Below are 12,226 nucleotides of genomic sequence, written 5' to 3' on the forward strand. Positions count from 1 at the left end.
GCATTACAATACATGTAGGTGTTTTGTAACTGATGTCTCTTTCCATTGGTCCAATTGAGGGTGTTGGGGTTTGGATCCTGGAATGATTTAGTGGGTGAACGAATGTAGTAGCCACAAGGAGCACCTTTTGTTAAGTGATTATTTGACAATCAGATGAAAACGTCACGACTGGTTGTGTTTATAGCCCGTTGTAAAAGGCATAGGCGGAATGTCCATAAGGCTGAGGGAAGCTAAGCTTTCCCTAAAGTAAATTGAATTAAATCGCCAAAAAATGTATGTAGCCTAATTAGCTTACTCCTGTCTATAGATAAATAAACTAAATCATTAAAAATCGGCCACTACAGTACATCAGAAACCTTGATTTGGCAACAGGATCACTAACTTCTTTTAAACAAAACAAAGAATGAATTGTGTTAAATCGCATAGCCTGCAGTCGGAAGAGCCTGCAATTTTGGCAGCGAGCGCAGCAAATACCAAATAGGTGATTGTTGAGTTGCGACTGTTTTGCGAATGAAAAGCAGAGAGACCCAGCCAGGTATATGGCAATATTTGAAAATACAAATTGCGGAAAAACTGCTTGGAAAGAAAATGGCTATTGCTGTAAAGAGATGACAAGGAAATACTTGAATCTGTCTTTAAGTTATCAACATTCTTAGGCTACTGTTCGCTCAATAAAGCTATCTTATTGGCACCAGCGGTGAACATTGTGCATATTCACTGGGTCACTGCCACTTTTGTTTGTTTTTGGACAATCATTTCCTCCTCCAGGTAAGACGGACGTCATATTGTGTTTGTTTTCTCCACTTTTCATAGGCCGATTATATGGATCAGACAACATCGTTTTTATTGATCTGTTTGTCAGTGTCGGCAGAGTATGATACCCTGTAATTTTTGTAGTATTAACACAATTGTGTAGGCGCGCTTGGGTGTCCCATACCAGGTAAGAAGTTAAATGCTTTTGACCTACCATTACTTTGGGATCCTGGCACAATGACTCGTCTGCTAACCGTGAGGCCATTTTTCTAATAGTGAAAGAGCAGTGTGGGTTTTCTGCTACTGGTGCACAAACAGGATGAAGTCATTGTACTAAAATCATCTTTAACCTTGTTTATTTCCATTAGCCATGGTTTCTTGAGACTGCATAGAGTATATAGAAAGTATTCAAAATGCAGACATTGCCATGGCTGTTTTGAGTGGATGGAGTAGGCGTTGAAGGATAACCACATTTGACAGTTTTTTTTCCCCCTTCTCTCTATGCAGCCGAATCATTGCAATCTGGTAAGATGGCATGCCTTTCATTTGACAGTTAATAGCAGTGACATTTTTTAATTATGTTGAATGTATTCTGACAATGCCTGCCCCATTTCTGCAGTGAGAATTGCATAAACATTTGGGTAATTAGGAAAACATGGCGTACTCTTGACTGTCTTACAATGGATCTGCACTTTAAATCCTTGTCATACAAGGGCATGTTTGCTTATTTATGAGCCCAGTAGAACATTTCAGTATGTCTGAACATCCCCTCTCAGTGAAGGCTACACTATGAACACCTTGGAAAGAGACAGGCTTTTTCTGAAATATCTACTTTTTAAAGTATCGTCTCTTCCATCGGACCATAGCAAATGGTTGGTAGTGGAGTTGGTACTATTTGTTTTGCAAGACAGAGATGTGCCTCTAAATATGTCTTACGTTTGCCAGACCATTTCTTGTGAGTGGGTACAATAGTTCAGAAAGGCATTGGCACACGTGTACGTGTCTGATAATGAGAGGACAGGACAGGAAATGAGGCGTGGGTGGCAAAATCACAGAAACATTGCTGGAGGCAAGAGGCTATGCTTTAAAACATTTTTTTTTTATCATCATCTGTTTTTTATTACATCAACAACTACACTGACCTGCGCTAGTCATTACACGCCAGGCATTTCCTGATGCCATGGCTTTTCACTCGACATGGCTTTCATCTGTGAGTCGTGCTGCTGCCGGATACCAAATGAGGTGTAGCAAAGATGGGGAAAGTTTCCAACCTCAACTCGAATTAGCAACGGTCATCAGAATTGTTAAAAGTTTTTTTTTTTTACAATTCTAATAAATGCAATAGTTGGACAATGGATGAAGATATTCCAAACGTGTTATTTTATTTCAATACCTCAGATATTGACTGAATAATGGCACATAACAGAGTTCAAGGATTTTGGTGGAAAATAGGTATCCAATTTAGTGTCAAATTTCACTCATACAATATGTACATTTTCTAATGGTGTCAGATATTTTTTTGTTCAAATTATATTGCCTGGATTTGCATAAATATACCGGGTGTATTTGCATATATGAATACATTAACATAACAGGGTGGAACAGGGCTGAAACCACACAACTTGCTATGTCTCGTAGGAGGCCTACCTGCACTCACCTGCGCTGTCTAGGCTGCCTCATTAATTACTGTTGTTGGCACGTTCTGTTGCATAATTCAACAAGTGTGTCATTAGCAGGATACCCTCGGATTAAAAATCAACAAGTTTAGCTCCAGATTACACCTATCTATACATACTTTACATTGTTTGCCTGATAAAACACAATACCACTATAATCTGAGTGTTCAAGTTGCTTTCATTTCAGCTAATCTAATTCGTCAACCACTTAACTGTATTAAATGTAATACTTTTCCAATTCCTCAAAAAAATGAACACCCATCAAAATAAGGTTATTTTGCGTCTCTTTCTTGTGGTGTAAAGTGTCGAGACGATGAGTTAAATCCCTGATGAATATTTAGTATTCTTGGACATGCAATGGAAAGACAACATATTCCATTGAGTCTGTTTGTGTTTGACCGGTTCATTACAAACATTTCCGCTCGTCGTAACATTAACAGGAAAAAAGCAAGAGAATTTAAAAAGTTGCAGGATTTAAAATGAAGCAAGATTTACAGTGCTTTCAGAAAGTATTCATACCCCTTGACTTACTCCACATGTTAAGTATGAATTAAAAAATGTATTAAATTGAATACAAAATAATCTCATTTATCTACATACAGTACCCCATAATGACCAAGTGAATGTAATATGCAACAATTTCAACAGTTTTACTGAGTTATAGTTCATATAAGGAAATCGGTCAATAAAAAAAAATGAATTAGGCTCTAATCTATGGATTTCACATGACTGGGCAGGGGCGCATCCCTGGGTGGGCCTGAGAGGGCTGTCCGGGTGGCTGGTCTCAGACAATCCCGTCAATGAAGATGTGGAGGTCCTGGTCTGGCGTGGTTACACCTGGTCTGTGGTAGTGAGGCCAGTTGGACGTACTGCCAAATTCCCCAAAACGACATTGGAGGTTGCTTATGGTAGAGAAATGAACATTCAGTTATCGGGTAACAGCTCTGATGGACATTCCTGCAGTCAGCATGCCAATTGCACACTCCCTCCACTTGAGACATCTGTGGCACTGTGTTGTTTGACAAAGCTGCACATTTTAGTGCCCCCCCCCCCCCCCCTTGTGCTGTTTAATCAGCTTCTTGATATGCCACACCTGTCAGGTGGATGGATTATCTTGGCAAAGGAGAAATGCTCACTGACGGAGATGTCAACAAATGGACTTGGGAGAGGCAAAGTTCATGAACCATGCGTCCTTCGAAACACGACCCCGCCAAGCCGCACTGCTTCTTGACACACTGCTTACTTAACCCGGAAGCCAGCCACACCAATATGTCGGAGGAAACACCATACAACTGGCGACCTTGTCAGCATGCATGCGCCCAGCCCGCCACAGGAGTCGCTAGAGCGCGAGGGGACAAGGACATCCCGGCCAGCCAAACTCTCCCCTAGCCCGGATGGCGTTGGGCCAATTGAACGCCGCTTCATGGGTCTCCCGGTCGCGGCCGGGATCGAACCCGGGTCTGTAGTCACCGCTGCGCCACTCAGGGAGGCCCCATTGTAGAAACACCTTTGACAGCAATTACAGCTGTGAGTCTTTCTGGGTAAGTCTCTAAGAGCTTTCCACATCTGCATTGTTCAACATTTGCCCATTATTATTTTAAAAATTCTTCAAGTTCTGTGAAATTGGTTGTTGATCATTACTAGACAACCATTTTTAGATCCCTGCCATAGACTTTCAAGTAGAATTAAGTCCAAACTGTAACTCGGTCACTAAGGAACATTCACTGTCTTCTTGGTAAGCAACTACAGTGTAGATTTGGCCTTATGTTTTAGGTTTACCTCTAGGATTTTGCCTGTGCTTACCTCCATTCCGTTTCTTTTTTATCCTGAGAAACTCCCCTGCCCAACAATTACAATCATACCCATAACATGATGCAGCCACCACTATGCTTGAAAATATGGAGTGTGGTACTCAGTAAGGTGATGTATTGGATTTGCCCCAAACATAACACTTTGTATTCAGGGCAAAAAATTAATAGATTTTGCCATATATTTTGCAGTATTACATTAGTGCCTTTAGGATGCAAGGCAATATGTTCTGTAAAGGCTTACGTCTTTTCACTCTGTCAGTTAGGTTAGAATTGCGGCGTAACTACAATGTTGTTGATCCATCCTCAGCTTTCTATATCAAAGCCATTAAACTCTTAACTGTTTTAAAGTCACAATTGCCTCATGGTGAAATCCCTGAGCGGTTTCACTCCTCTCCGGTAACTGCGTTAATTAGAAAAATGTCAAAAAAACATAGTTCTACTTTGACATTATGGGGTATTGTGTGTAGGCCAGTGACACAAAATCTATATTTAATCAACTTTAAATTCAGGCTGTAACACAACAAAATGTGGAAAAAGTCAAGGGGTTTGAATACTTTCTGAAGGCACTGTAAGGCACAAACACCGAAAAGAAAGATCCTCAGGTGGGCGGGGCATGTGCGTTGCTACTCAAATGCATGACAGTTTACTGCATAAATACACCCTGTGGAGCTGTATTCCCTTTAAGCAAGGGAATTCCCTTCCTACGAGGTTGGCTAAAGTTGCCATTGATAATGGGTACAGTATTATCTACTCTGTCTGGGATCTGACCCAAGAACCATGTTAACCGACTGACAGTAACATTTCTGATGTTGCCAGGGAGATGCACTGTACCTGTAGGTGGTTTCTCCAGTGAGATCAAAGCAGGTGATGTGATGTCTGTGTGTCTGTCTGTCTCTAGCGAGTATCCACCGGACCCAGCCAGGGGATTTCACTCATACTTTCCTTTGTTGCCGATAGCTCGTGACTTTATGTAGCTCGGCTAATTTTTTCCAGGCAGATTATAATAGCAGCACCTCAAAGTCAGGTTTAAATGGTTGCCAATTAACTTTATCCTTCTTTTCAATTACCATTTAAAGAGATTAGAATAAGTCTTGGATATATGTTGTAGGTGTATAGGTGGTAAACGTGTCAGTTATCATTATGAGTTATGGTAGCGAGTCTCCGGGCCACAGCATAGTAGCAGATAAGCTGCATACAGATTCCATTTTCTGGGCCTTTTTAGAGCGTTGGTCACATGGTGGTCCCCCACAGCTAGCAGTTTAGGCATGGTAGCATCACCATTTGTATATTCTGACACCTTAATGCACCCATTAAGAAACTGACGGTTAAAACGGCTTAATCCCTGTGGATTGATGAGGAATCTGAAAAACTGTATGGTTGAGTGGGACAAGGCAAATGGAATGGCAAATAAGTCCGGCTGCAGAGCCATTTGGCAAACGTACTGTAAATTGAGACATCATGGGACTAAACTTAACAAAAAAATATGAAACTGTGCTACGAAGCAAAGATAAATGATATAAAAGATAATAGTAAAATCTTTGGAGTACCTTAAATTACAGTTTGGGCAAAAAGGCAAACTCAGCTCCATCCTTCATTGAATCAGATGGCTCATTCATCACAAAACCCTCTGATATTTCCAACTACTTTAATTACTTTTCTACATGCAAGATTATAAAAAGTTAGACATGACATGCCAACAACAATCTCTGAACCTTCTTATCCATGCATAACAGACCAAATAATACAATAATTCTGTAAAGTGAGGAAGAGGTGAAAAAAAAGATTGCTTTCTATCAATAATGGCAAACCACCTGGTACTGACAACTTGGATGCAAAATTACTGAGGATGGTAGTGGATGATATTGCCACTCCTATTTGTCACCTCTTAAATTTAAGCCTACAGGAAAATGTGTGCCCTCAAGCCTGGAGGACTTGAACCGAAAGTAATTTTGCTACACAAGAATAGCAAATCACCCAATATGGGTTCAAAAAGCAGACCAATCAGCCTGCTACCAACCGTTTAGTAAACTTTCTAAAATTGTGTTTGTGTTTGACTGGATGAAATGCTATTTCGCAGTAAACAAACTAATAACAGACTTTTAGCAAGCTTATAGGGAAGGAGACTCAACATGTACGGCACTGACACAAATGACTAATGATTGGCTGAAAGAAACTGATAATAAGAAGATTGTGAGAGCTGTTTAGTTAGACTTCAGTCAAGCTTTTGACATTACCGATCATAATCTGCTGTTCAAAAAAACGTATGTGTTATGACTCTGCCATATCTTAGATAGAGATCTACCTATCTAACATAACACAGGGTTTTCTTAAATGGAAGCCTCGCTAATGTAAACCAGGTAGAGTGTGGTATACCTCAAGGCAGCTGTCTTGGTACTTTACTGTTGTCTATTTTACCACCACTAGCCTTGAGAAAAGCCTGTGTGTTTATGTACGCTGATGAATAAACATTATAAGCTTCAGCTACCACAGCAAGTAATCACTGCAACCTGTAACACTAAAACCGCCTGGCCTTTCAGCTTATAAGTACCCACTAGAGAATATAGAGAACTTTGCCGGGCATCCCCTTTAGCATACACATCAGATGCATATCAACTCTCATGGTGCCCAAAGCACCAAGTCTTGATAAATAGTGCATAAACAATTGTAAAGCATGACTTGCATGAATAATTGTTCATGGAAATATATGCATGTAACAATATAACAATAGTTATTTTTTTAGATAGTCAAAGATATTTGTATAATTCTACAAAGTCCTAGTGAAAAATGTTGGCCTAAAAGCAATTTGACACTTCCAGCCAATGAGGCATCAATATTCTAACAGTCTAATAAATACATTTCATTTATGCTATCGGAGGCCTACTGCAACACGAAACATGTTTTCGTTTCACTTACAATACATTTGATTAGTAATAGAGTTATAGTAAATAAAACAGTCCCGTAACAGCTTCTTTTTACAAAGTAAAACGGAAAAGAAAATGATATCGACCCGCAAGGCGTCACATTATTTGCTATTAACATGAACTCCAACGCTGATAAATAGGCATAACACAAACTTATCATTACACTATTGTCTTTCTAAATTAAATCAACCTCTTATCATTCATTATCGTTCATTCAGTTCGACCTAATTTCAATTCAATTGTGAAGTAACGTAGCACAATTATTGCCCATTCATCCATTTGTCATTCAGTGGGGAGAGAGAAACTCATTAGAGGGTACCAACGTTCTACAGCACATTCTCTTGGCGGGTTAAGTTAGGAATAGGTGTGAAAAAATCAGCCAGAAAAGGCTCTAAATACATTTCTGTTTGTAATTTTAAAATTTGGACAAATGTACAATGTAAAATGCAAACATTTAGGAAAAGTGAGGTAAGGAGCAGGACGTAGCTTTTTTTAGGTGGTGTTTTTATTTATTTACAAAATCAAACGGCAGTAGCCGTTATGCCTATGGCGATTCCATTGTTAACAAAGAGCTGCAGTCAGTTTTCGAATGGGTGGCTAGTAATAAGCTATTCCTATATCAAAAACTAAAAGCATTGCATTTGGGAATAATCACTCGGTAAACCCTAAACCTCATCTAAATCTTGCAGTGAATAATGTGACAATTGATTAAGTTGAGGAGAGCAAACTGCTTGGTGTTACCCAAGATTGTAAACTGACATGGTCAAAACATATTGATACAACGGTAGCTAAGATGGGGAGAGGTCTGTCCCTGAAAAAGCGCTGGTCCGATGTCTTGACATCACAATCAACCAAACAAGTCCTACAGGTCCTACAGGTTTTGTACATGTTTGGACCCAAGGAAGAGTAGCTGCTGCCTTGGAAGCAACTGATGGGAATCCTAATGAAATACTATTGTAATCTGAAACTTACACATCCTGCCTTGTATCTCTGAGGTGTATACTGTAGGTCCTGTATGTCAGCGCTGCAGGACTTTTACTAGTATGAACAGACAAAAAGGTGTTGCTGCCAATTTCCTTTGGCATTCTGACAATACAAATAGTGATGGAGTAAGTCTGTTTGGTGCAACATGGCGAGGGCAGGGATTTGAGTTAGAGAAAGAGTGTAAGGGAGGTCGGCTGGAGGCTTTGGTTTCTGAGCCTTTCACTTTTAACTCGACAATAAAACGTTGTGCTGCTTGTAGGAAAACTGTGATGTACAGTATTGGTTGTACACAGGTTGCCTGCTTTACCTGGTGAATGTCATACTTGTTACCTAGATGGGTTTCATATAGCCAGGACATACCTGATGTATATCAACATTGTCCCACTCCATTTATTCTAGGCACTCAAAATACTTTACATTTAAAATCAGTTGAAACCTTGATTGATTTAGGCATCTGGTGCCAATTATTTCCAGCAATTATTCTCAATATTTGCTCATGTTATGTGTCATTAGCCTGCTGTGTGTGTGTGTGTGTGTGTGTGTGGCCGTGAATAATAAAAAGATAACTTTTAATTGAATGTAGACCTGTGGGTATGATTAAGGGGACTAGTGATTAATCATATCAGTAAGCCAGAGAGAACTGAACTGCTGCTGCTGCTGTACATACTACTTGTCTGAATGGGGGATGGGAGTGGTATGGAAGTGGTATCAATTAAATCTACCTCCTCTACCCCCAATATGGTTGGAGTCAGTGGTATGAGAGAGGCTCTGTATTGACTATGGGGGGGAAAAAAACCCCACATCTATTACCCCCAGGGATGTTTATTGGTTAAACTAGCGATTATTTCTTTAGAATCTAGTTAGATTTTGGTCTGTGAGGTAATTACTACAGCATATGATTTCCCTACTCCCTATGCGTACGCATTAAAAGCTTTAACAAACGACCACATTCAGTCCCCCCAAAAAATCAGATATGGTTTGGATTATCATAATTCATTCATTTGATGTGTGGCGTCATTACAGGGCGGTTCAGTTTAGACGAGATCATCAACTGATATTAAAACACATCATTTACCTAACCAAATGAATCCGTAGTCATTTTGTTTTTCACTCTTGACAGTGACTCTACTGCTAATCTGTAGCTAAGTAAATAAAACCACGCTGATCCATACACACACTAACATACACACAACCAAGTTAATAACTCAGACCTCAGACTCCCTTCATAATCCCACGTTGTCTAATGGCTTTTCAATCCGTTTGAGGGAGCACATGGGGTCCTTCACATGGCCTTGGCATTAGAGAGAAGAAGAAAGGCGAGAGGAGAAGAGGGAAAAAAAGAGAGCTCAGGTTTTGAAGAGTGATAGCTTACTTTACAGGCAGGTTTTCATTATTATCCTGCGCACTCAGCAGTCACAGGCGCGTGCACACACACAGGCACACACACACACATTATTTCTCAAACTCATTATTTTTCACTTGTGAGTTTAGGTATGCAACTGCCTCCTTAATTGGTGAGATCTCTTCTCTGATTGTGAAACGGGCCTGCTAAGTTCGACACAACTGCAGTCGTGCAATCTGATGCGTAAGCAATACTGTACATTTCCCTTTTGTCTTTTGAAATGTATTTTTACCATGTCTCTGGGTTTGTTTTCTTCGTTAAATATCGCCCCCATCCTATTAAAGCTTCTAGAGGAGCTAACTCAAACCCCGAGAGAGCTTGCAAAGACTTCTCCGACTCCACCATTTCATCTCCTGCAGCATATTTCTTCTAACGCCATGTACAAAAGGATAAGCGCCGAACATGTTGTTGCGATCCAGCTGCTATATGTGTTTGTGTGGGCTGAAAGTGATCATTTGACCTATGAGTGCATTTGTGTAGGGTACATTTTTTTTCAGGCTCTGCTCAACTCCGTCATTGTTGAAGTGTGTATTCCCCCCTCCCCCCCCCCCCCCCCCCCCCCCCCCCCCCCAAGTGGTGAAAGTCAGTCGGAACAGATGGTTGGGATGGAATCTAATATCAGCACAATGAGACGTCCTCACAGTGGGGCTCAGGAGACCCTGAGGTTCACTCCCATGTGGATGTAATAAATTAGGTAGGCGTGCCTCCAGTAGATGCATAGATAGAAAGCGAGATACAGTATGCGTTCTTTTGACAAATCATTTTTCATGCTGTTTACTGCAAAGTTAGAACTTAGAAGCAAAATATAGTACTGTTGACAAATGCACTTTTAGAGCTAAGGAAGATATAGAAGTCCTTGCGCTTTACTCTCTTTCTCCCCGTTGTCATTGTTGCAATATGGAAGGTCATACTAGAGTTTGAGGTCAAAACATTAATGCCTTCCATTTAATGGTGTACGTCATCATGGGATGAGAAGGTAGAATGGAACTCTGAATGAGGAAAGCACAGCTGTTCCCTTGAGACTGACAGTCAATGGAACTCAATGGAACTCTCCTGTAGCTCTTTTCCCATTATAGGGTGTGAATTAGACGTATGACCTCTATGCTGCAACTACCCCTTTCCACCAGGTGTATGTGACAGTCTTTATTACATTTGACATTTTTGTCATTTAGCAGACACGCCTATCCAGAGAAACTTACAGTTTGTGCCTTCATCTTAAAATAGCTAGACAACCACATATATAAAAAAAAATCTGCAATAAAGTAGCTATCAGCAAAATTAGACATATATTAGAGCAGTGGTTCCCAAACTTTCTATTGTCCCGTTCCCCTTCAAACATTCATCCTCCAGCTGCATACCCCTTCTAGCACTAGGATCAGCGCACTCTCAAATGTTGTTTTTTTGCCATCTTCGTAAGCCTGCCACACACACTATACAATACATTTATTAAACATAAGAATGAGTGTGTGTTTTTGTCACCACCCGGCTCATGGGAAGTGACAAATAGGTCTTATAGAACTAGGACACAAATAATAATATAATAATAATACATTTTTGTGCTTTATTTAACCGTCTTACATATAAAACCTTATTTGTTAATCACTTCATTGTGAATAACTCACCAAAGGTTAATGAGAAGGGTGTGCTTGAAAGGATGCACAATGTTGGGTTGTATTGGAGAGAGTCTGTCTTAAATTATTTTCCACACACAGTCTGTGCCTGTATTTGGTTTCCATGCTAGTGAAGGCTGAGAATCCACTCTCACATAGGAGAATCCACTCTCACATAGGTACGTGGTTGCAAAGGGCATCAGTGTCTTACCAGCGCGATCTGCCAAGGCAGGATACTGAGCGCAGCCCAATCCAGAAATCTGGCAGTGGCTTCTGATTAAATTCAATTTTCACAGAACCGCTTGTTGCAATTTCGATGAGGCTCTCTTGTTCAGATATATGGGAAGTGGACTGGAGGCAGGGCATGAAAAGGATAACGAATCTGGTTGTTTGTGTCATCCCCTTTTAGAAAGTACCTGCGTAATTGCGCACCCAACTCACTCAAGTGTTTCGCTATATCACATTTGACACACAGAAAATCATACGATGATGGAAAGACCTGTGTGTTGTCCTTGTTAATGCAGACAGAGAAGAGCTCCAACTTCTTAATCATAGCCTCAATTTTGTCCCGCACATTGAATATAGTTGCAGAGAGTCCCTGTAATCCTAGATTCAGATCATTCAGGCAAGAAAAAACATCACCAGATAGGCCAGTTGTGTGAGAAACTCGTCATCATGCAAGCGGTCAGACAAGTGAAAATTATGGTCAAAGATAACTTATTGTCAAAGATAACTTTAAGCTCATCTCTCAATTCAAAAATATGTGTCAAAACTTTGCCCCTTGATAAGCAGCGCTTATCTGTATGTTGTAAAAGCGTTACCTGGTCGCTTCCCATATCATTACATAGTGCAGAAAATGCAAGAGAGTTCAAGGGCCTTGCTTTAACAACGTTATCCATTTTCACTGTAGTGTCCAAAACATCTTTCAAGCTGTCAGGCATTCCCTTGGCAGCAAGAGCCTCTCGGTGGATGCTGCAGTGTACCCAAGTGGCGTCGGGAGCAACTGCTTGCACGCGCGTTACCACTCCACTATGTCTCCCTGTCATGACTTTTGCAACATCAGTACAGA

General features: G+C 40.5%; 1 protein-coding gene across 3 annotated transcripts in view; it reads left to right on the forward strand.

Moving 5' to 3' along the window:
• The window catches only part of LOC110533130 (neurexin-2-like), a 422,662-nt gene that overhangs the window by 200,602 nt on the left and 209,834 nt on the right, over positions 1-12,226 (forward strand). For all 3 annotated transcript variants that reach the window (XM_036933223.1, XM_036933225.1, XM_036933224.1), the window contains one exon: positions 1,261-1,278. In XM_036933223.1, coding sequence (XP_036789118.1) covers positions 1,261-1,278 — 18 coding nt within the window. The remainder of the gene's footprint in view (positions 1-1,260; positions 1,279-12,226) is intronic.

This window comes from Oncorhynchus mykiss, chromosome 10 (genome assembly GCF_013265735.2).
Source record: "Oncorhynchus mykiss isolate Arlee chromosome 10, USDA_OmykA_1.1, whole genome shotgun sequence".
Lineage (NCBI taxonomy): Eukaryota > Metazoa > Chordata > Actinopteri > Salmoniformes > Salmonidae > Oncorhynchus > Oncorhynchus mykiss.